The following is a 24,573-nucleotide window of genomic DNA, read 5'->3' as shown; positions in this document are numbered from 1 at the left end:
ACAAGCTACATCAGAAATTGACAAATAAATATACAGTATATGTATTTGATAAATTCCATATATGCATGTTGCTTATTTGACACTAATCAGCAAATCACAATGGGTTTGTGTGTTATACTTAGGTATAAAATCATAATACCACAGTGAGCCAGATAAAAATAGCACTTGAAATGTGATTTTTTTCTTCTTCTTTCTGCAATAAAAACTCCATACATATGTGTTTCTAACATTTTCACATTTTGACTATGCTGAGTGCTCAACAGGTTGTCAAGGAGAAACTGATGCTGTCACTGGGTTGATGTGTGCTTTTCTTTCTGTCAGGAGCTCCATCACTACCGTGTATATTGAAGTTTTACCACCCAACAACCAGAGCCCCCCACGCTTCCCTCTCCTCACCTACAACCTGGAAGTCACGGAGGCCATGAGAGTAGGAGCTATTCTCCTCAATCTCCAGGTGAGTCACTAACCCACATGCACACACAAGTGGAATATAAAAATACGAACGTGAAAATTAATGAGATGCGTATAACACAGTTCTTAACCTGATGAAATTTTTATAACATCATTAAATTATGTTGTATATAATTTAATTATAGTGTATCCCTTTTCTTTTTTTTTTTTTTTGTTTTTTTTTTTTTGTTTTTTGGTTGTTTTTTTTTGGTCTCACATTTCACTCTCTAAGATAGAATCGGCTCACACTTGCTCCAGTCCAACATCCTTGTTGCTTAACTGTCTGATAACCTTCAACTTCACTGGTACTATATGACCTAGAAGCTCCTGCTTTTTTTTTTCTTCCTTCAGGCCACAGACAGAGAAAATGACCCCATCACATACCGCATTGTGAGTGGGGATTCTCAGAAGGTGTTCAACCTCTCTGAAACGTAAGTTCAGAAATTTTTCAAGTGCAGACCTCATAATTATATGTTGAGAAACTGCTCTTTCCCTCACTGTGATGACAATAGAAGAGTCCCTTCCAACAGTGTAGGGTTAATAGCAGGGTCTGAATATCATCATTAGCCTCCCTCTGATGATATAACCCACTAGAGCAAGAGATGACGGTGGGAAAGAAGGAATGACCTGAGAACTGATGTGCAGTTCTGGTAGCAGCAGGTAATAGTGCTGGGTGCCAATTATTGGTTTTGGGTGACTTAGTGACCAATGTATACTGTTACTTAATGTTTACAATTTGAAACACACTACTAGCTCAGAGGTGTGATGAGGTGGAAAGGGTCAGTGCATTATATATATATATATATATATTATATACAGCAGAATACTGTTAATATTCTGCTGTAGTCAACTATGTCTGCTGAAGTATTTTTACCAGGCGGTGGCAGGTCAAAGCTACCAAAGGTTGACAGAGCCCAATTGTAACTCAGAATAACTCTCTGGAAGTAATCACACAGAATAAGACTTTATTGGATGGCTGGAGTTTAGTTCTACCCAGGTTCCTCTCTTTATTCTCTTTAGCTCTGTCTTATTCTGCCCCTAGAAGCCAAAGCATGAAACACCACATATATCTGGGGAGTAAAAGGCACATAAATATCTTACCATACCTCTCATAATGAACATCAGCATTTGAAAAACCCACCTCACTCATGCACTAGTAAGAACAAGGCATAAAATATTACCATCCCGTAAATAAGGAAGCAAATATGGAGAGAAGAGACGTGGGAAGATTGAAATGCAGGACCTTGCCAGACACGTTTCTAACTAATTGATTAAAGCCTTTTGTCTGCATCCTCAATATCTCAGCTATGCAAGGACAAGCTGTATTGCAGCACTATATCCTTGCCTTCTGTTTACTGTTAAACAGCTCCACAGTCTTTGTGGATATTTAGTGATACTATAACCTAAGAACAATACATGTGTCAAAATAACAGGTTTTGTGTCATTGTTGCTGTTGTCACTGTAATCTCTTAAACCAAATATGACAGAAATTGAGCTGAAATAGACACATATATCCTCCTTTTGTTCATTCTTTCTGTGGCAGAAATACCACTTCACACGCACTCACAAATCTGGCAATATAATAACTTCAAGCAGGTGCTGATATAGCACACGATGAATCAAAGAATGATTAGCTGGTACGTTTGATGAGTGTGCAATATACAGAGCTGTACTTCACTCTCTCATTTGTCAACTCTTAAGAACTCCAATATGATTCGGTGAAGAGATTTTTGCATTGCTGCATGTTCAGATTCAGGCTGCATATGGAGCTGGTTCAATCCACATATTATGAATAATGAGCTCTCCAGTCTGTGACTTCGTACAAATGGGGCAGGTTCCCCTGAGGGAGGTGCAAGTGCTTCAGATTTGTGCACTAATATAGTAGTGGGTCGGATGCACCATTCAGTCAGTGGCTGAGTCTGTCAGCCACAATGTGCTGTATAGAGAGCATTCAGTAATAACATATTAATCTGTAGGGAGGATCACAGTTGTCTAAAAGTCAAGTACTGAAGTCCCAGGATTTGTGGGACAGACGTCAAGTTAAGAGGTGTCACTTATTCTTAACCGTAACTTTGAATGTTATGGTCATTGTAGGTTGGAACAAAATATCACTGAAACATCTACGTTTTTGATTTCTAATGTCACCTTTGAAGCCAAGGGTTTTTTTTTTTTTACCATTTCAGAGTCACAAAATCCTAACCTAGTGTCTATGCCAACATTTATACTTTTTTCCAGTGTCTCTTTGTGTTCCTGTGTTCTTCTCAGCAGCCAGTTTTCTTCCTTCAAAGAAAAATTGAAAGTGAAATTCATTGAGTTCAGAAGAAGGAACATTAATCCACTGGCCAGAGTAAATACACTAACTCAAAAAACAAACAAATCCATGCCACAAATGTGTCTTTCATTTTGCCTTGTCTTGTCTTAAGGAGACTTATTTCATTTCATGTTAAATGAAAATGGAGTCAGTACTTGTGCAATTGTAGCTCAAGTCCATACTTTATCTGGGCACACTTGACTTCAAATTAAACATTCATGTCACCTGGAACTAAGTCCTGTACATCAAGTTCAATTTCCCTTATAGAGACACCGTCTTCACAGAAAGGAAGGTCAGCTGTTAGTGTGACTGAGATGGATGTCCTCTAAGCCACACCAAGTGGCTCTCTAGATGTTGCTGTTAACAGCATCCTGTCTGTCTGACATCTTTTTATTTGTGGTGACCAGGCAGAGGAGGCAGGGCGCTATCACACTTGATCAGTGACCCTCTCAGACCCAGTCGCTCAAGTGTAGTTCAGCTCTCCAGCTCTAGCGGGGAATAAACTGCCCGGGCTAGCTAAAGGGCATTAATCATTCTTATCTTTGGCATCATCAGCATTAAGACCATCATCATTATCATCATAATTATGACAATTATCACTGTATATCTTCATTATAATATTCACATTGAACCTTCATCTATGTTCAGCTTCACTGAGCACAGAGGGCTATTTTCTCCTCTCGTGCATAGGTATAAATAAACATGAGCACAGCAGCCAGTGAAGGATGATGTATTGCATTTTTGTGCTGTTTATAGAAAGCTGTGTTTGCCCTCTTGAACCACTGATCATCAGGTGAATTGGATTCAAAGCGCTGTGTTTACCATAACTTGAGGCAAGTGTTTGGAGAAAGGGACACTGTTAACTGAGGCTTCTGTAATTTGCCTGTCAGATTTTAAGATGAAGTTCTGTAGTTTAAAGGTTATGGGCAGAAGAGGCAAAAAAAAAAGTAGTGGCCTTGTTATGCTTGGACTGTTTGGCCACAGGGGCTTTAAATTAGAAATGTGAAGGAGCAGGGGGACAGCAGGGAATTGCAACTGGCATTAATCTAACAGTGCATTTAGATGCATTAGTCTTTCCTTCCGTTTGAGGTTCTGGCAGAGCCTCTCCTGACTGTGGCAGAGAAATAGTTTTGTGCGTGCTGTGTGTGTGGCTACACTTCTCACATGTCTTTTGCAACTGAGAAGCTAGTGTGTGCAAACAAAGATAACTCAGCGCTATGCTTGAGACTGCATCCACGTTTTGTGTTTGGAATGCCAGAATGGCAAATTATACCTTGTGAACAAACATGAATCTTTGTCTGTAGCCTGTCTCTTTGGTAGCGAGAGATTGGCTACAGAGAGACAGACAGTGGGAGCATTTAAAGGCTCACCTGCTCTTTGCCCAAAATACATCTTCCTCTCTGTGTAATCAACAAGTAAATAAAGTGCAGCTCTCTCCATTGCCTTCTGTTGCATTAGTGATAAAGTACTGAACAAACTACTTAATGGCATTTTATGAAAAAAATGAGCAAATGATTGCATTATTGAATATAACATTCTGAACAAAGCTGTGTATTGTTTTCTTAATGGTAATAGTAATACAAATGTCTCCTCTGACCTCTCTCTGCAGGATTGGCCTTCTACTTCTGGGTAAGCCTCTGGACAGAGAGACCACTGATCAGTACCGTCTGATTGTCACAGCCTCTGATGGCAACCCTGGAGGGGTAAGGCCCAGCCCTCTTTATTAAACCGTTGACCTAATTCCTCAGGGTCAATGATTCTTAACATTATGAACTCATTACGCTGAAATAATATCTACTCTTGCAAGCTAATAAGCTCGAACCCAAGTGCTTCATTAGCTAATATTGAATTTGAACTCATAGTTTAATACCCTGATTCTTTTTTCACAGATTTATAAAATCTGTGGTAGCGCTACAAGTAAGGAACATGTCTTCTTTGTGCCAAACCAAAGCCACACCAGAATAATAAGAGTTCCCTGCTTAAATCTAAGTACTGCATGAGGAAATTATAATCTTTTGACTTTGGTAATTGGTTGACCTCATCAGAGGAAGTTGTTGCCTCCCACAGCACAGACTTTATCATCTGCAGTGACATTCAAATTTATTCAGACTTGAACGATTCTCACCAAAGAATCTGGATTTGCAGCACTAAGGCACTGGGCAGATGCTGTAGTGGTGCTGTAATATTAATATTTTTCACTGGTAACTGGCCTCTTTATTCAATTTGCAATTTTTTTTTTGCAAATGGCAATTCAATGCGAAATTTTGTCATGCAATTTGAAAATGTGTTCTGCACTTGACAATTCAATATGTAAGGTGGCAATTTAATGGTCAATTCAATTTGAATTAATATGATTAAAGTAAATCAATTCAAGTGTTCCAGTAAAATAGTGCCCCCATTTGAATGTGTTATTGGTGTGTATTTTACCTACAACCAGTTTGAGCTATCAAAGTAGATTTGATCTAGATACATATTGTCATTTGAATCAAGTTAGTTGTAAGATAGAATAAGATAAGAAAACAATTTTTTAAACATTGTAGATGTGCAGCGTTCACTTAAAAGAACAAAAGGAGAAAATTCAGTGCATGGATCTAGCTGCCAATTAGTGGAGAGAAACAGTGTCTAGTCTACTTTGATTTTTCTTTTCCATATATGCATACACATCATGCTTTGGAGTAGGCTCTTGCGGTTCCACATGCAATGCTAATTCTTGAGAAATGATCCAGTAATTTGATACTGCTACTTTAATGTATTGCAAAATTTGAAGCAGAACAACACAAAAAAAGACTCAAGCCTGCATTTCCCACAATGCACCTAGTAATGTCTTTTAAACCCATGTCTAGCACTAATTATTTATAAAGTACACTGCCAATTTGTAATGCTGCTCTATTCTGTTACAAATTTCTCTCCAGATAACATCATGACATCTGTGTTATTTTGTCATACTTGACATTCTTCCTCCAGAGAAGGCTATTTACTAATAAACTGATATTTATGTGTAACATCAGAGAAGTACCCCCCCCCCATAAAAAGCTGCTTGAAAAAAGTATTTGAGCAGTAGACTCTTGAAAGATGTCTTAACTTAGAGAGCAGCAGACGCTGCATCTCACATCAAGAGCTGATATTCATATAAACCTTCTTAATTTAATTAGACTTCAACTCAGTTGGCTCATTATTTGTGACTGTGTCTGCTCAAGGCAGAGGTGAAGTGTGATTTCCCCTTTTTAAGATGCTGAGTGTGATAGGTAACAAACATTAGCTAATGAGCTGTCAAAGGAATGATGATGATTGTCCCCCTGTCACGTGCGTATGTTTAAACACTCAGATCTACAGCTTCTTTTAGAACGGCAAACAGAGACCAAGGTTTAACAGTTCAAGTGGGCGAGGCAGGGGAGCATAATGGCAGCATCAGTGAGAAAAGAGCAAATAAATAGTGTTAAGACAGGGCTTCACCTCACAGGAGAAGGTAACCACAAGCTGGTGCTCTTTGTCCTAATATCGATGAACAAACCCACAACCTTTACCAGTATAGTGCGTGTGGCTGTGTGCGCTAAATGTCTTGTACACAGAGTAAATTATTGGCTGACTTGTGTGGGCTAAATGTCACAGCAAGAAAGAAAGGCTGTCACAACAGGAATGAAGTCGAATGAGGGAGCAAGGTAAAGGGTTGTAAGAGGTTATGGAGGAGACGAACTCATTCTGCTGGAGGAAGCCTGGAAGCAGTGCAAGGATCAAAATAAGCACTGGAGGAGGGGATAGAAGGGAGAACGTGACAGAAAAATAAAGGGGGGGACACCAGGGATTCGGATGTGTAATTAGCACAGATTTTCGGTAACCATAAAAACCATGGGAAATTAACTGAGGCATCGTCTCCCCCAGTGCCGCTAGACAAAATTGGCACAGAAACTTTTCTTTATTATACTTGTTGAATTTTAACAGTTACATCTACCCGTGCATGCAACTAAATGTGTTCATCTGTGTGACCAATTCAGAAGTTGTATTCTTGACAGTATGAGCAATAATCACAACCACCAAGCAGACTCAGATCCAAAAAGCTCGCTCCGGGCTGTTGAATAAAGCTGTTCTTTTTCCCCTCAGAGGAGGGAGTACATGGCTTCTAAGAGCCTGATCATATGAGTCCCTGCAAGCTGGCGTCTTGTTAGGATTGTCACTTGAAAGGCAAGGCACCACTGTCATCCACCTCCGAATCTGTTAGACAGTGAAGACAGAAGATGAAACATCATAGAGCTCCATATATTTTATGTTAAATAAATAATAGCAGCTCATTAATCACACTCGTGTCCATAGACGTGGGAGTTGTGGCTTTGATAGGAACACCCACGCCAGGATGGAGATGCTAATTGGTTTCAGGTCTTCTGTGAAATAAAAAAATAAGTAGATCCCATCACCACACTGATGATGAGCTGAATGTTTTGTACATGTAGGCTTACATCTGTTTTATGAGCAACAGAGATGTGTGGCGTGATGGTTTTCAACACGGGCTACCATGTCAGTTCATACATAAAAGAGCTGCTTATGTACATGTCAGAAGCTAGAACAAAGAAAACAACAATGGAGTAGGGATTCCCAGTGGACAGTGAGATGAAGGTGACATTAACTAGGTCGTTTCCTTCATAACGTGCTGCTGAATGTCTCATCTGCCAGGGCAACTTCAAACAGCTGTCTTCTGGGAAATATTTTTTCTTGCAAGGGCAAACTCCGCCCAGACCCACCCATCCTTCCAACGTTTAAACCACTCTTTTCACACAGCTACATCCACATGCACTAAGAGATTATAGGTTGTTCAAATCCATCCATTTTTTTATGTTGATTTATAGTGGTTCTATAGATGTGTGTAATTTGTCATTTTCTGAAGGTTAACAGCAGTACAGTGGCACACAGTGTTCCCACAAATGAATGCACACCTCAAAGTGACACTGGAGGGAGTTTGCTTAGCCCAGTGAACTTTAAGAACAACATAATTAACACTAAACATTATACAAAATGTGCACAAACATAATTTAATGTTCAATAAATATGAGAAAAATGACACTATGGCTTCTACCAATGCCATAACATGTTGATATAAGTTTGCTGAGTGAGTGAATTCATGATCCTTGGTATGTTGAACACTAAAAACAAAAGCCTTTATTCAGAATTCATCAGATTCCATGTTTTCAGGCCCCAGATAGTGTACCACTCAGTACTATAACTTTTTTTTACTTCTAACTACAATTAGTGCATCTGCCCCAACAAGAATGCAGCAGGTCAATATACTGAACAGGCATGTGCTGTATCACATGCAGATACACTTTATTTCTCTTTAGAGTAAAAGTGCTGATTGTCCTTTAAAAGTGTAGTAGTTGTGCTTTTGCAAGCAAAACATTAGTGCTGGCATACAAATTTCACTTATTATCCCTAATGCTATGTAAGTGCTTGTAGATGTATTTCTCCACACATTTAATAGTTGTATCATTCACTTTTGCAAAGGTTGTTGTGACTAATTATTTCTTTTGTGTGTGTCTCGGTTTTACATCAGCATAACTAAATCTTCCTATTCAGTATTAAATGTTAATGAAACAATAATAAACAGCATACACACATGCAATGAAAGGATTTTCTGATGTTCCTAAGCATGATTTTAAAATTCTACCACAACTACTAAGCCTATTTGTCCTCTCTATGTGACAACTAAAAAGCATTAGAATAGACTGACCAAGAATGTGATATTTCAAAGCACTTTTCTTTCTGATAGACCTATTTTTTCCAAATGATGCTGCTTTTTATGTGACGGGATGATTTTTTGACATTTTCTCTATGCTTGAAATTATTTATGACTTTAATAGTGCACTCTGCAGGGTTTGCTGCAGTGTATTATAGCAAAAGTGTGAAACCACAGCCCACTACCTCTGCTAATCATTTTCCTTTATTAAACCATGCTTTATACAATTGTCAATACCGACCAAGTTCCTCTACTAACATATATTTCTGTTCTCTCTATCTGAATGGTTGACGACTATTTAAACATAAATAAAAACTAGAATCTTTTTTTATTATACGTATTTTGCCGTTAAATGTCAGTTCTTACCTGACCAGGAACCTACTGACAACAATAACAGTTTTACATTTAGAATTAATATTATTTATTCTAGTATGCCTACTGTTCTATAGTTGTCTTCAGACAGGCAGTAACAGTGAAAATAACTTTGCGTTCTTTGTTTCTGTCTTCAGACATCTACTGCTACTGTGAACATAGTCGTCACTGATGTCAACGATAATGATCCCGTGTTTAGCCTCACCATACCCACTAATTTTACAGTGCAAGAAGAACAGGCTAACTTGTTTGTGGGACAAGTCAGGGTAAGTGTAATATTTTATAGTAATTGTGTCTCTCTTTCTCTCTCTCTTTCTTTTGAGAGTAACAAGCTGCCGTTTCACCAATGTACATATATCTCTGCTGTCATCAGCCATCTACATCCCATTTGTTTCCACATGTTTTGTTTGGGCCACTGACTGTTCTTTGGTTTCCAATGTCCTGCCCATTAAAAAATGACCTGACATTTTCCTACATGGTTGATCTTGTTGGACAGTCTTGTCACCCAAGCTGTGTCCCTGTCCCTGGCTTTGTTCCACTGCACTGAGCAGCCAGATTGTTCTAATTACTGTAGTAGATGAATTGGCCTGATGTTTGTCAGTGGATTAATCATGGAATAATGACAGGAGACATCCTCGGTATGCACATATGGTTCATGCTTGCAGAGCAGATGAGGTAGTAAAATCCAGGGGTCTTGGTTATTTATTGCCTTTATTTCTCCTACAGTTTTACTCCCTGGTTTTAAATCCTTGCATTTTCTCCCAATTCACTGTTTTGAAACACAATGTTCAGAGTTAAAGAGAAGTTTGGGGTGGGATCGGTAGAAGGGTCTGCGCATTATTGCAGTATAAGAGATTATATCTTTAAATTATAGAGAGTTTGATCTGAGTTTTTTCTATCATCAGATTTGCAAAATCAGAAAAACAAAATAGAAGAGTTATGGTGTGAGATAATTAGAAAAATGATAAGAAATGATTAAAATCAACTTGGTAATGACTTACCCAGCCGTAAGAATATGTGTAGTAGATTGTAGATACATATCAGCCTATCCTGAACAAGATCTACCATACCTCACAACGTCTTTGTGTTAAAGTTGAGATATCCAAGATATCTGTTGTAGATAGATATAATCATGTTTCTAGCTTTAAAACTTCTCTTTTTTTCTGATAACTTCAGAAAATTATCAAATATAATATGAAATATATAATATTTGTTTCTGTGCCTATAAATTCTTTGTCATGTTCTTGTAATTTCTTGTTCAAACAAACAAATTGCAGGCAATCTGATATCCGTCACATTTTAAATTTCAGGATACATACATTTAATGTTAGGCATCCTTTTACATTTGTCAAGGGGAGGTAAAATGGATTACTAGTGAATGTTGTAAGTTTATAAACTGTGAAATAAGACAAAAGGACATATGAAGGAAGTTTGGTGTTTGTATGAGGTAAAGCTCCCTTCAATATCGCTACCGAAGGTTTCTTCAGAAATGCAGCCAACAGCTAGATTGAGGCTTAGCTCACCCTCTCTCACTCTCTGTGTCTCTCGCTGTCTCTGTTCTGCACTGGAAGGTTTCTCAGCTGGCACCTCGCCAGGCTGTACCTTCTTGACTGAAAAGAAAAGTATATTAAAGTACTTAGCTGAACACAATTCTGCTCTCTATGCACATGTACACGGCAGCTTAGCCTGTTGTAGCTGATCAAGGATGGATGGAGGCTTTTTTTATATATTTTTTTCTCAATGCAGCAGTGTTTCATAAAACCTCAGAAACTAAAACACATTGTGCAGATGATGAAAACAATGATCTGATTACATTATATAAAATTTTGCTGATATTTAAGTGTAGATGATGCCTAGTTATTACTTGGGGTGTGTTTTTGGGCAATAAAGAGTTTTTACTCCAAGATGTAAATGTTTCAGTAGCATATCAACACAACAGACCAAAAATCATTTTGTCATCTTCAACTAATAGCGAGAATTACAAGTTCGGTGTGTTACGCCTTCATCTCACCTCATAGTACTGAAGAAGTAATATTTTATCAGCTGTTTCTAAACTCCAACCTGTTCACGATGCTGCTTCTACAGTTGTAACAAGATGTAAAATACCTGGCAAATTATTCCTGTATTACACATCATCAATGAATAGATACTACTCTTATTTAAAAAATCATTTAAGGGGTTACTGCTTAACATGTCTGTCTAGAGACTGAAGCAAAAGTGATAAATTTATATTTGCTAATATACTACACACAGATGAAAACTCCCGAATTCTCCACAATTTTATCCACTTTCAAAATTAAACAAAAAACATATTTTCCTCTGGTCTACTAAGACTACTTTATACAAAATTATTAATGCATTGAAATTGTTTGTAAGAAGCACATATTTGTCATTTGAAATTAATAATACTCATTGCACCGTATTTGAGGAGACAGTGCCCTTCAGAATGAGGCTACAAAAATAAGCTAAAATGTGAACATAGATGACAATAAGATTGTGATTGTTTAAGAGTGCTAAAAAGATGTAATCTAGTTGAAAATTCCTATCACACTTTTGCATTTTCTTAACTCTTGCTTGCACACTAGTTAATTCATCCACTATATGCCAAGGTAGTCAGGGATGGTAAAATATTCAAATATATGGGAAGAAGCACTGGGTCTTTCTGCAATCTGACCAAATGTTGGTTTAACCAACAATAAGGTTAACTGTTACATAACACTCTATGAAAGAGTTAAGTGACAGAAGAAGAAATGGATGAGATACAGATACAGTATAGCCACTACTTGTCAGCTCAGTTTTATTACACTGAAATGTGAATTGTTACTTTAAAAATCAGTTCATTTTTTCCTGTAATGCCTTGAATCTACTTGCACAGAGGAAGTAATAACGCTGCCAACCGCATAGCTTCAAGCAATTGCCAATGGTGATGACTGCAGTGCAAATGCATAATGCTATTAAGTATCTTAATGCTAACCCTAAAGCATCCTGGATTATCAGTGGATTGTAATTGGAAATGGTTCCTACCTGTTTTTATTTTGCACATACTCACACAGACTGAAGACGATTTACTAGGTTATCACAACTGACAGCACTGCTGGTTGTGCTAATAGAGTCATCTGTTGTGTGACTGACAAATCCTACACCATGCAAGTGCATTCTGTTTGTGCTTTGTGGGAGCTGTAATCTGAGTTTGCAGATAGAGGACAATTCGATTAACGTTCAACTCAGACACATCATGGAGGCATCGAGTAGAATTATAGCCAAATGAAGAGGCTATTGAATGTAATGGTGTTTATTTTTTTCCCTAAGCAGACTCCTTGATGAAGTGATATAGTTTTTCTTTAGCTGCTACAATCTCGAGGCACTTGTACAGTAAGCATTGCTATGCTGCTGTTGATTTGGTTAATACACATGGTTTCAAGAGGAAACAAATCTGTGGTTATATTTTTTTTGCCAAATGGCGTATAATGAGATATTGTTCGGCCTACAGTACAGGTGGGCAATTCGAGCTAAATTTTAGGTTTCAGCATTAATCATCCAAAGCAAGATGAATATGCTCTTTTTTAAAGTGTACAAAAAAGGACCAAGGCGACAGCACACAAAGGAGACAAATTTCAGAGTATGTACTTAGAGGTCTGCGTGGGCCTGTTTTTTAGGACTGTACCTACTTGTTCAAGTTTTTTGTATCTTATACATCAGCAGTAGATGTATTAAGCCTGCAACTTCAGATCAGTGATAGTTAACATCACAGAATAATTTCAAGGTCTGTCGGAGCTCTACAATACAGTCCATGTATTGTCATGTGTCGTCCATTCTGTGGCCAGGCTTTGCAAAATAAGCACCTATGTTTTTCATGTTAATATCTGACGGTCTAGCTGTACCTGCACACTGCATGCCCTGCACGCACCTCTATTATACGTATATTACTTTGCCCATCAGAGACTACTGAAATATGCAAATTTGTTATTTGGTTTTATTGGTGGTGAATTAATTGGATTACACCTATTACAAGGCAAAGACTAGTGCCAGTTTTTATGTACTCACTGCAGAGATGTAGCGATTTGCTCATGTTGACATGATTCATCTGTGTTGCAAAGGCTTAACGCTGAGGTCCAATTTTTAGCCGTGGCTTAGTATATTTGTCAGGCACTCTATGTAAAACAAATCGAGGGCAGCTTTTAGCATCCATTTGTGTGTATCCTTCTCCCTCTTCCACTGTTCCTTTTTTTTCTTTGTGCAACCTTGTCCTCACTTGCATTGAGGTTGAGAGTGATTGCCAAACAGACAGATGAAATGTGGCTTGATCTCTCTGTCTCTTCATCTTTCTGTCTCTCTCATACAACAAAGAATTATCACCAGTAGAGCTATGAATACACACATGCACATACGCATACAGGCAACTTAATAACGTCATAAAGACATAGGAATTAAATTTTGTAAAGCAATATAACTTTTTTTTTTCCTGTGGCATCATCACAGCATCAGTTTAGTCTCCTTGTTTCTCTTTTTTTTTCAGTTTTTTTTAAAAACTATGCATGCTGTAAAAGGGTGATCCAGATTACACTTTAACGAAATGCAAAGTTTAGCATAAAAAAAGATTTCAGCCTTTTCATCCTATGAAAGATAATACAGGAGACTTGAATGTGGGAGAGTTGTTTCAACTCAGTTGCAGCACTGTAGCATACATGACTTTGTACTTGAAGCCTCTGTAAATATGCCAGACGTTAAGATAAAGCCAAGCTCTAATGGATCATGTAATGGATCACGTCAAACTCATAACAGCTGCTGTTTGCCTAAAGGGAAATACCTCAGCATTATAGTTATTCGTATGCTGGGAATTGATGAATATTTATCTTTCTGTTATTGATGTATGTAATGGATTTTTACTGTTTTCAACACGTTGTCAGTTTACTTCAGCAGTGTCAAGAGGAAAAGAGGCTTCACTGATGACTTTTTTATTGACGTCTTACTAGCAAGCCCACTAGCTTACTGTTTTTCCAGCATGTGAAGTTAGACTATATGACTAATATGGTTTCAGCTGATCATCCAGGCTGTTTTTCATGTCTGTTCAGTTTGTGTTAGCACCAACAGCCACACAAACAAGTGGAGATATACTGGTGCAATTAATTATGGTCATTGTAGTCCACTTACTTGCTCTGGGAGCTGGGCAGCATTAAATGCTTATTGTTTGAAAACTACATCAGCAAAAACACCAGAGGTGTCAGACACCAGAGCACTCAGAGCTAAAGTCAAGCATAAGACATGGGGAGCAGTTCATTTATCTGAGCGTGCTGCCTGTATATTAATTTTTAAGGAGTAACATTTCTTATTGTCTACATGCAGATGTTTACACTGTATATCTTTCTGTAACAGAATCCTCTGATTATTTTTTCTCCAGGCCACAGACTCAGATGCAGGAGCTAATGGTCAGGTGCGCTACCGGATCGTGAATTATCCTGACTTGTTTACAATCAGTGCAAACGGCAGCATTTACACAAGAGTGCCTCTGGATCGGGAGCTCAGGAGCCAATATGACCTGGTAGTAGAGGCCTCAGATGGGGCTGTGGACCCACGTCGAACCACATTGACCCTCTCAGTCCAGATCACAGATGTTGATGACAACAGCCCAGTCTTCTCCCAGCAAACTTATGTGGTGAATGTACCTGAGAACAGTCCTGTGGGAACTGTGATTCTGAAACTAAGTGTAAGTATTGATTGTGCATGTGTTTATTGCCAAAGTTTTTGTCTCATATTCATTAGCTCTATGTGTCTCCTGTCTTCATTAGTATCATGCAGCATGGGTACTTGAAACAACTGTTGTATTAACAGACTTTTAGCATCTTTGAATGTCAAGTGCAGGCGATTTAGAATTTAAAATGTCAAACGCTTCCAAATGGGAAGATTGACACAGCCAGAAACATACACAGCCTTATAGACACAGCAGACAGACATGTTTTGTTTTTTTTTTGTTTGTTTGTTTTTTTGTTTTGTCACCAGTCATGACAGTTCTCTTGGCATATTGGACTCAAACAGAATAAGACGTGAGGATGGATTTTTCATGTGATGAGCATGCTTTAGTAGAGGAAATTTTTATATCCCACAGCATGGTGAACTGTTGTAGCAAGTAACTGCTGGCAAGTTGTGTGTGATATATCTCGGAGAGGGATTAACCAAGAGGGAAGGGTGAGAAGCAGGGGATGATGGTTGAGGGTGAGAGGTGTGACTGAAACTGGCACTGAGGCACCATTAATCTCCATGACCATGACACTTTAACTGTAAATGGACAGGGGCTGACTGAGAAAAAGAAGAGGCTACGATGAGTAGATTGAAATCTACTGCTTAGAGTTGAATGTATTTAACTCGGTTGGTCAATCCAGCTCTTCGGTCCGGAGTGATGTACTATACTTCATTTACTTCATTGGTCCCCAGAGAATGAAATCTATGGACTTTGGCGACTCTTCTCTTTCTTTAGCAACAGCAGAAGGCATCAGTTATTTGGTGAAATTAGTTTACTCAATGGATTGGCATCATCTATCTCTATATATACATTCTATATATACATTTTTATACACACACACACACACACACACACATATACATATATATATAGATATATATATAAAGATATAGTAACCATTGCAAATTATATCTCCTTTAGGAGATTTGATTTCATGCAAAGGGGACACAATTAGCTTACTTTAGTGGTATAATTTAATCAGAACCTATTAATGATTGAGTCAAGTAACCCATGCAGCATTAAAGTGCAAAATTAAAGTAGAGACATGAATATTTATTGGCCACAGTTTATGCCCACCTCCTTATGTCTGTTTATAAAGTCCTAATTTTATAAATGTTTGTGGCTCTTTAGCTCTCTGCTCCCATTCCATTCTGCATTGTTGTCGTTATACTATCATTTTTTGCCTAAACATCCCACTCCTCCCCCTCACAGGCTACGGACGCAGACCTCATCTCCAATGTCACTTATCGGATCAAGACAGAATCGGCCAAGCAGCTGTTCTCTCTGAATGCTATCACAGGGGAGTTAGCTGTGCTACAGACCCTGGACTTTGAGAACCTGGCAGCTATGGGCATGGGGACCTCTTACACTTTCCAAGTGGAAGCTGTTGACCAAGGAGGGGTCATGCCTCCAGGGCAAGCTACCGTCACGGTCCGCATCACGGTAAGAGCCCTGAGATAGTGAATCCACCACAGCCTTCCAATGATCTGTTCTCCTTCCATCTATCCTCATTGTCCCTCAAGATCTGTAGCACTGACAGTGAATATGTAGTGACTCATTAGCAGAGTTTTCCAGTAGCTCTAGTTCACATAAGCCATAGTTCAAAAGGGGTTGGGGGACATATTGTAGAATAATGCACCTGGGCTGCTATTGTGATTCAGTGTCATGCCATTCAGCACAAAAGCTGAATGAATTTCCTTTGTAAAAGGTATTTTTGACTTCTCGTTCCTTGTACTCACAGCATCACCAGGACAAAGAGAATTGATGGATAGGTGTTTCTGCCTTGCACAGAGTGCCATTCCAGATCTGAATGACTCATTAGCTTTGTGACAGCAATTATGTCAGGTTTTTCAGGAGCTTGTGTTCCCTTCCAACCTTTCACAAGATTAACAGCTGAATCCCAATGAAAGGATTAGATGCCTTGTGTTGTGATACTATTGATGTGTGTATGCATGAGTGTTAATGGATATATGTGTTCACTCTGTGAGTATTCTGTGTTTCCAAATGTGTTCATGCCCATTTATCTCTGCATATGAATTCAGTCCACCCACAGTCACAAAGTCTGCAGAATTAAGCTCTGTATGTTACACTGAATGGGAGAAAGCGTCTACACTTTTTCAAGCAGGCTTTACTGCATGGTCTGCCAACCTGTAGAGAGAGCCTGTCCTCCTATAAGGGTGAGCTTTGTTGCAGTGCTGTCACCCAGGAGTGGTGTTTGATAGGATAAGTCATTGCACAACCAGCGATATCAAACCAGTGTCTGCTATTTGAAATGGCAGACATGAATTAGAATGAGCCTCAAAGATTCATTCAGGCTTCTGTGGGAGTAGAGATGGAGCTGATTCCACTTCCTTCCTTATATATTACCTTCAGAGGGTTATTTGAAGTTGCTTGTGTTTGAGTTCCCTTTGTACAGTTTTGTTGTTTTCTCTTCTGCTGGATGCCTGGTGGCAATGGACTGAGCGTCCTGCACGTCTTGCTGTTCGAAAATGAGTGTCAAACTTTTTTTTTTCTCTTGCTACGCATCACAAATGTACAACAGATAATCCTGTTTGTCTGTGGGTAGGTGAATGTGTGTGTGCATGAATGAAGATACAATACTGTGTGCATACTCACGTTGCACATGCATATTTTAAGCAATCATAAGTGTGTCTGTGCATGCATCTTGTTCACAGCTTCATTGTGAACACTTGCAACACAAGGATCAAGCTTTGTTGTTCAAAGCAAGAGCTGGATCATAGATTTTCTGCTAGGAAGCACTAAACCTGTGTTCAGATCAAAGGGAGGCTGCCCTCCACTGCAGAGTTTATAGAACACATACTGTTGCCCACTGCAGTCAAAACAGTGGAAAGTAAAGGGAAAAGTCAAGGGAACGGAAGATCAGGTACTAGCAGTTATACTACACAACTAGTCATTCCCGAGAGATATGTGTCTTGCTGAGATTTTATCCTCATACAAGAATGCAAGGGATGCACAGGTAAGATTTCATTTCTTTGCAGCCACACAATATGGTGGAGCCCTGCTGTACGTTATTTACAGTGAGAAGGTGGTTTAACGCAGAAAATTCTCTCACGTTTCAGGGAGCCATTAATCACAGAATACCAACAAAACCGTTTCATCACCTAAAAGGGGTTTAATGTAAAGAAAAAACTTAAGAAAGCGGAATTCACACAGCACTTCAGATGAGCCTTGTTAATGTGGTAGAATGCATTTTTCATGTGTGTATTTTTATGATAGCCTGTCAGCCCTGTCATTGGGTTATGCTATTCTCAAGATTCTTGATGTTGCCTTCGTGTGTTTCTTTATGTTGGTATGAATATTGTTTGGTTAAAGAAATGACATAAAATACCAGTTTTCCAAAGGTCCAGCCAGCAAAACCACTCTGAAAACCCAACAAATGGCTGCACACGCCGTGCAGGCTGTTATTTCCTGAGAGATTTAAATATTATCAAATGCAAGTTGTTTGTAACCATCCAAGCACTTTAACACTATGAACTGCAATTAGCTTTTATTTGTCAGTGACAAAAAACCCATCTATCTACCAACAGATACTCGATTAGAATGTGTTTTTTTTTTATCACTAAAAAAAGAACCACACACATGCAAATATCTATTAAATATAAAACATTTCACAACTGCCATTTTGTTACAGTTTAATTAAATGTTGTTGGTAATTATCAACGCACTGACACATGGTCTGGGGAAAAAATAGGAAAACACAAAATGTAGTTGTTAGTTCAGTTCAGCCAGCCACAGTACTGTTCTCACTTTCAGTGGGTGTTATTTTTACCTGATACATACAGTATATAGCTACTGTTCGTATATGTGTGATAACAGCTCAGATGCAGTTTTTAAAGTGCAAGGACAAAGGAGGGAACATGATGATACACTGACTATGGGACTATTTTCCTGAATGCAAAATAAACTCGCTGAACATGTTAAGTGAAAACAAACAAATCAGCAGCTGCAAAACATGCGCTCCCACAGTATTAATGTTTTAGCATCACCAAAAGTATTTCAGTAGTATAATACATTAACAAATTGGTTTGCGCTGACAAAACAATGCTTTAAATTGTGTCAAATATTAACCAGTGGCTAATTGATAAACTTATTTATTATTGCTTTCTGTTTTTAGGACATGAATGATTTCTCCCCCATCTTCAGCCAAGACCTGTATAAGGGCATGGTGGCACCCAATGCAGAGAAGGGAACAGTCATCACAACCGTTTTTGCTGCAGACAAAGACCCACCAGTGAGTATAAACAAGTACAAATGTCACACTTCAGATTTATGCTCACAATATACGATGTATACGTCATGGCTATTAAATTTCAAACCACATGAAGCATGTTGACTCCATCTGTGGTAAGGTAACAGAACTGAAAACCTTGCTCATTGATTTTAACCTTCTCACTACATTGCTCTCAGAACATCAGCCAATTTACTACAATGCATTTTAAAGATGACTTTGAGACTGCTGTGCTCTCATTAGAGCTACAGTGCTGTCTATATTTTCATTCTGCTCCAGTAGTTACAATTGTGAGGTGGTTTTTGTTTAGCATCCTTACTTGTATGACTCATCTACCAGTTGCTTCAGACAGTGTCATGTTTCCTCTGAATCCTTTACCTCACTACGTCTGAGCAGGTTCTCCTGAGATGGGGCTGTGAAGATTTTTTTTTTTTTTAAGAATTTGTGAAGCACAGAACAAAATTACACAATTCAGAAGAGAAACTGTGACAGCTTGTTGAAACTAGAAATCATAAAACTAAAAGAAGACAATCAGGATCAACAAATGACATTTTGGAGGGTAGTAGCTTGGTTCCAGTCTGTCAGTAGTTTAACATGTATATTTAGGAATGGACAACTCTTATATTAGATGGTTCCATGTCATTCACCTCAGCTGAATTTCTTTTACTGGCAGTGCAATGCACCTGAATATTTTATTGCACTTGGTGAGTCAGCAGGCTTCTTGCTCCCATTCTTTTTCTTTATAGTTGTAATACAGTTTTTTTCTATAGAGACTTCACTAAACCAGCATTTTTTTCTTATAACACACAGAGAGTTTTTGTTATTATTTAGTTTTAAAAGTGGAAAAAGATAAGAGTCCCCCAGTGACCTCCCTGCCTTGCCCTAATAGCTTCCAGCTCTGAATGTGTTTTTCAGCTCTATATGGCTGGACTTGATATTTGGTATTAGTGGCCCTCCTGCCAGTGGGATCTCACTTGGGTGAGCTTGTGTACTCTCTGCACCACTTCAACCACAAGGGATATGGATGCCTGTCAGTCCCAGATGTGGGTGGTAGAACATCTCCAGAGCACCGCAATGCTACTGTCCCTCCTCCTGTGCTCTGCATCTCACTGTCTGAACAGCTCTAAAAATCATTTTTAATGTAAACTTTGTTCTATTTTTCCATAGCCTTTCTACTCTGTTATTATAGATAAAATCTTGTACAGCAGAAAATATCTAGAACTGCTAAAGCACAAATAATAGGTTGGAAGCCATCATTATGTTAGTGGCAGTGGGACTGACTCAGGAAAGGGATTAAGCTTCCTAACAGGAGTCTCCTAACCCAGTTTCTTATTGACTTGGATTTGGGAGCTCAGAGCCTTTTATTGACAGGATGCCTGTCATAGACACCTTTTAGTGAAAAGGAGAGTTAGTCTAGTGCTTGTTAAACACACACTCAGATGTGTGCACACATTGCTGTCTATTACACAGGCACATAAAAATCAGCACACACAAAGAGGAATAGACTCACTGTGGCTTGTAGTCTTAGTATGACACATTCATATTTATGTCTGAAGGTTACACCATTCCTCCTTGTGTTCTTTTTTTACATTATGGAAAGAAGTTTTAATATCCATCCACCTGTACCTTGGAAGAAGGGATACTAATGGTTTTTATAAAAGTACAGAGTTTTTGACAGTGCCACTCAACCCGTAATGTCAGTGTTAACATTAGTCTCAATAAGAGAGGAGATCACCATGGAGACAAATGTTCCAGTACGAGGCTTTACTCTTCTGCTCAGATTTAGATCTATTATTTGACTGAAAATGAAAGGTTTTTTTTTTCTGCTGTGGTGTTGTTTATCAAGGCAGAGAACATTTATTCTTTTTCTGCTTACTCTTTTAGATCCCATGCTAATCAAATTCAAAATCATTCCTATTTACAAAACTATGAAATCGAGTCATAGTAATGTGTGTAATGTGTTTGCTGTTGTGTTGTATGTTTCTGAAGCATCATTCTGTGCTTCCCAGCATTTCTGAGCTTATCTTCATTCAAATCCATTCGTAAAGTAGCTGCTTTATATTAAGAAGATTTTGTTCTCATAAAAAATAAGCAAAATTAAAGTCCAGAGAGGAAAGGGTGTTGTCAAGCTGAAAATGTTTGTAACTACAGTACATTCAGTTCCCGTTTTTAAACGAATTGTCTGAGCCGCTGTGAGCAGTTACTTTGAAATTGTGCTGCATGATGGGAAAAAATAAGATACTGTGTAGTTTTAAAATGTGCTTTGTTAAAATAAGGGAAAACTCTTTTATTTCCCAGTGAACCTCTTTTATTGGTTGACCTTTGTATGATGATATTCTAGGGCTAAGTTAGACATATGGGTTTTGAAGGGCAGACTAATGATACAAGTGGGAAGAACATGAACTACAGGCTGGCTGCTGTTTCTAAGCCTTGAGCAAAGCACTTTTTACCCATCCCTCCTTCCATCACTGCAGAGGACTTGCTATTGAAGTCGCTGTATCAGATGCATCTTTGGAGTTTTTTTTTGTTTGTTTTTTTCCTGACATTTTTTCCCATTACATAAAAACAATTTAAAGAGCTTTTAGAGATGAGACTGTTTTTTTGTTTTTTTTGAGAATCCCTTTAGTGAATTCATTCAGCTAGTTTTGTAACCTCTTAGAGAGATGTTTGTTTGAGTCTCCCAAGGGATTCACTGTTACTATAGGATTTACCTGTCTCTAGACCCAGGTTTTACCCCATCACTGGGGAGCAAGATCAGTTCAGGGACGGGAGCAGTGCTTCAAAAACCTTTTTAAAAATCAGACTGAATTTGTGGTCCAAAGGGATGAAAATGGAATAAGATAAGCTATGGAGATGATTAGTAATCAGGAACCGTGATTAATGTTAATCAAAGGGTCGTTATAAAGTCCAGGCTCTCACTAATGAATCTCAGTATGTTACTCTGATGACTAGAGGGATGAGGTTAATGGAGAAGTTTTTTTTTATTCCAAATGAAAGGAGAGAGGTCTGGATCAATGAATAACAGTAAGCTTGTATTAAGCTGTCTGATGAGGAATAGACTGAGGGCTATGACAAGCTAAGAGTTGTTAAATTGGATAAGAATATAATATGAGACCTTAGGGTGTTTTTTCAGGTTGCATACAGTATAAAGGTATTGCTCTACCTTTATGGCTTCAATACATTTTATAATACCAAATGAATAGGTAAAAGAGATAAATGGATTATTATTAAATAGATATGGTTTCTGTTTCTCCTTCCTCCAGGGTACTCCAGCCAGTTTTGTTCGCTACAGAGTGGACCAGAACAGGTCACCGTACAGTGGTAGCATCTTTGATGTGGAAGAGAAAACTGGAAGAATTATTACCAAAGTCAACCTCAATGAAGAGCCCAGTGTCACCTTTAAGGTGAGTGGCAGTGAATGTGATTATGATAGTGGTGATACGCTGCTGCTGCTTGTAATATCAGTGTGACACTTACAAGATATTAGTGTCATGCTGATACTCAGTCAGAGACAATCCAGGAGAATTTAAACTGAATGGTTACTGGGGTTGAGTGAAATATATAAGAATTGCAGTTTGTGTCTCCCATGTGTCTAAATCAAGTCTAAATGCTAAAACTTTATTTTTCTGCTTCTTTTGAGTGTAATTATGTACCTCATTGGAACTATTTAGCTTAACTCAGTCAGCAGTGGACAGAAATCAGTAGTTTGACATGCAGTGCAACGACGTGAGAGCGAAAATATAGCTCCCTTCTTTCTTTTTATTGAATCAACGATAATTTTTCATGAAATTTTGACACCACCTCATTAGATTTGTCAGTAAGTCATCTACTAGACATGAAATTTCCATATACTTTTTCTAAGTTAGCCTCTTTTATTTGTTGTTACTTAACAGAGATAAAAATTATGATAAAGAAATGTTGGTATAATTATTGGTAATAATCAAAGAAAGTCACATCCTATATTACAAATAAACTTTTTACCATCTACAGTGCATTTCTACTACTTCTACTGCTTCTTCTTCTTGCTGATGTTTACTGCCTTTCTGAGAATTATCTGACAATGTTTCCTGACTTGTCTTTTCTTCATTGTTTATGACCAGTCATAATGTGTTTCCTTATACTGTAAATTAAAAGTAATTTGTACCAACTTAAGGTGATCTTGCATCACCATGTCTATAGTTGTTACTGAAGCATGTGCTGCAAAATTTTAGGTCCTAATGACTTGCCTGTCTACCCCTAGCCTCTTGCTTCTTTTTTTTCCTTCTCCTGTCTTTGTTTCTTTAAACATTCATCTGTGTTTATTCTCTTTCTGCCTATCTTCCCCTCTCTGCTGCCCCCTCCTCCTGTTTCCCCTGGGCCTCATTCTTCACAGTCTATGAATGTAGATCAATACATTCATACTCACTCTGGAAGCTTTGTGGGCTTCTCGCCAGATCCTGTTTTTGCAGTCTGTCTTAATTAGAATGCCAAACATGTCTGCAAAAATGCATGGCAACATCAGTATAAGAAATATTTGTGTAGTGAATAGTAGCATGGTTAAAAAGAGGAAGTGTTATAGTATTGTATTTGCATTTGCATGTGTATGTATATGTTGTTTATGTATATTCTATCTTGCCCACTGTAGTTGTTTGTGATAGCCTATGATGATGGGGAACCTGTGAAGTCAAACAGTACTTTGGTGGAGATCACTGTTCTTCAGCCTTCTCGTATCCCAATCTTCACAGAGGAAGAGTACAGGTAAGTCTCTTTGACATACTGTTGATGCAGCTGCCTCTACCTGTAAATTCACACATCAAAGCACAGCCCAGACTATAGTGCCAGACAGGGAGAGACTGTGAAAAAGAATTGAAGACGTGGACACGGTATCTTGAGACCTCTTTGACACATTTACATCTGTGGTCACATCTTTCATTCAGCTTCTCTATACTTCTCTCTATTCAATATTTTATCATTGGGTAAAAATATTCTACCATTGAACTAACACAAATGGCCGTGAAGGAACTATTCTTCACGCATTTATAATTTGGTATAGTGACGGCTATCTGCACATTACTATGCCCTAATGGTCAATATTTAGTAAAGTGGCCTTAAAGGTTTTTTTTGCCTCCATCCTTGCCATGCTTTCTTTTCCATGCTTGACTGATTTGAGTGTATGTGTTCAAGTTGGAGGGTAGATGCTAAAGATCATCTCTGCTGTAAACCATGTTTGTTGTTCTCTGAGGTGGTTTTCCTTCTGATTTTATGGAGTGTCTCTTTTGAAAAGATTAAATGTTTAGACTATTTAAATGGCAGAAAGAGATGCAGGATGTGGAAACATAATATACTATGTTCTGAACTGACTGAGTGCTACGTATGATTGTCTGTACTGATATTACTGTAATTCAGGAGGCCAAGAAGTTATTTATATATTAAAATCAACATGGATTATTAACAGTCCATCTGAAGCTGTTTCGATGAGTGCATATCAGGACTAACAGTTATGTTGTGCTCGAGTGCAGGTCTGCAGTGTTTAGGAGATTCTCACCAGACTGTGAAGCTCTTAAGGTCTGGTGGCAAAGTTGCTTGGCACTATGCAGTCTCTGGGAGGTTAAAGTCAAGCTTTTTTTAAGTGGATTGATTTACTAGCTTGTATGTCAGTCAAAAGAGGGAGTCTTGGCAGACTATCTCCTTTAACAGAATCTGATATGCCTTTATGCATAAGACAGGGAATGTAAGTCCTGCCCAACCTGTCA

The 24,573-nt window shown here is 38.3% G+C and overlaps 1 protein-coding gene across 7 annotated transcripts in view; it reads left to right on the top strand.

Moving 5' to 3' along the window:
* Window positions 1–24,573, top strand: part of LOC113132020 (protocadherin-15) — a 169,384-nt gene that overhangs the window by 98,601 nt on the left and 46,210 nt on the right. For all 7 annotated transcript variants that reach the window (XM_026309820.1, XM_026309819.1, XM_026309818.1 and 4 more), the window contains 9 exons: window positions 322–454; window positions 802–881; window positions 4,371–4,464; window positions 8,993–9,121; window positions 14,254–14,559; window positions 15,805–16,035; window positions 18,728–18,844; window positions 22,105–22,245; window positions 23,466–23,578. In XM_026309820.1, the coding sequence (XP_026165605.1) occupies window positions 322–454; window positions 802–881; window positions 4,371–4,464; window positions 8,993–9,121; window positions 14,254–14,559; window positions 15,805–16,035; window positions 18,728–18,844; window positions 22,105–22,245; window positions 23,466–23,578 (1,344 nt within the window). The remainder of the gene's footprint in view (window positions 1–321; window positions 455–801; window positions 882–4,370; window positions 4,465–8,992; window positions 9,122–14,253; window positions 14,560–15,804; window positions 16,036–18,727; window positions 18,845–22,104; window positions 22,246–23,465; window positions 23,579–24,573) is intronic.

The sequence above is a fragment of the Mastacembelus armatus genome, chromosome 15, assembly GCF_900324485.2.
Source record: "Mastacembelus armatus chromosome 15, fMasArm1.2, whole genome shotgun sequence".
NCBI lineage: Eukaryota > Metazoa > Chordata > Actinopteri > Synbranchiformes > Mastacembelidae > Mastacembelus > Mastacembelus armatus.
This window is presented reverse-complemented; position numbering and strand designations above follow the sequence as displayed.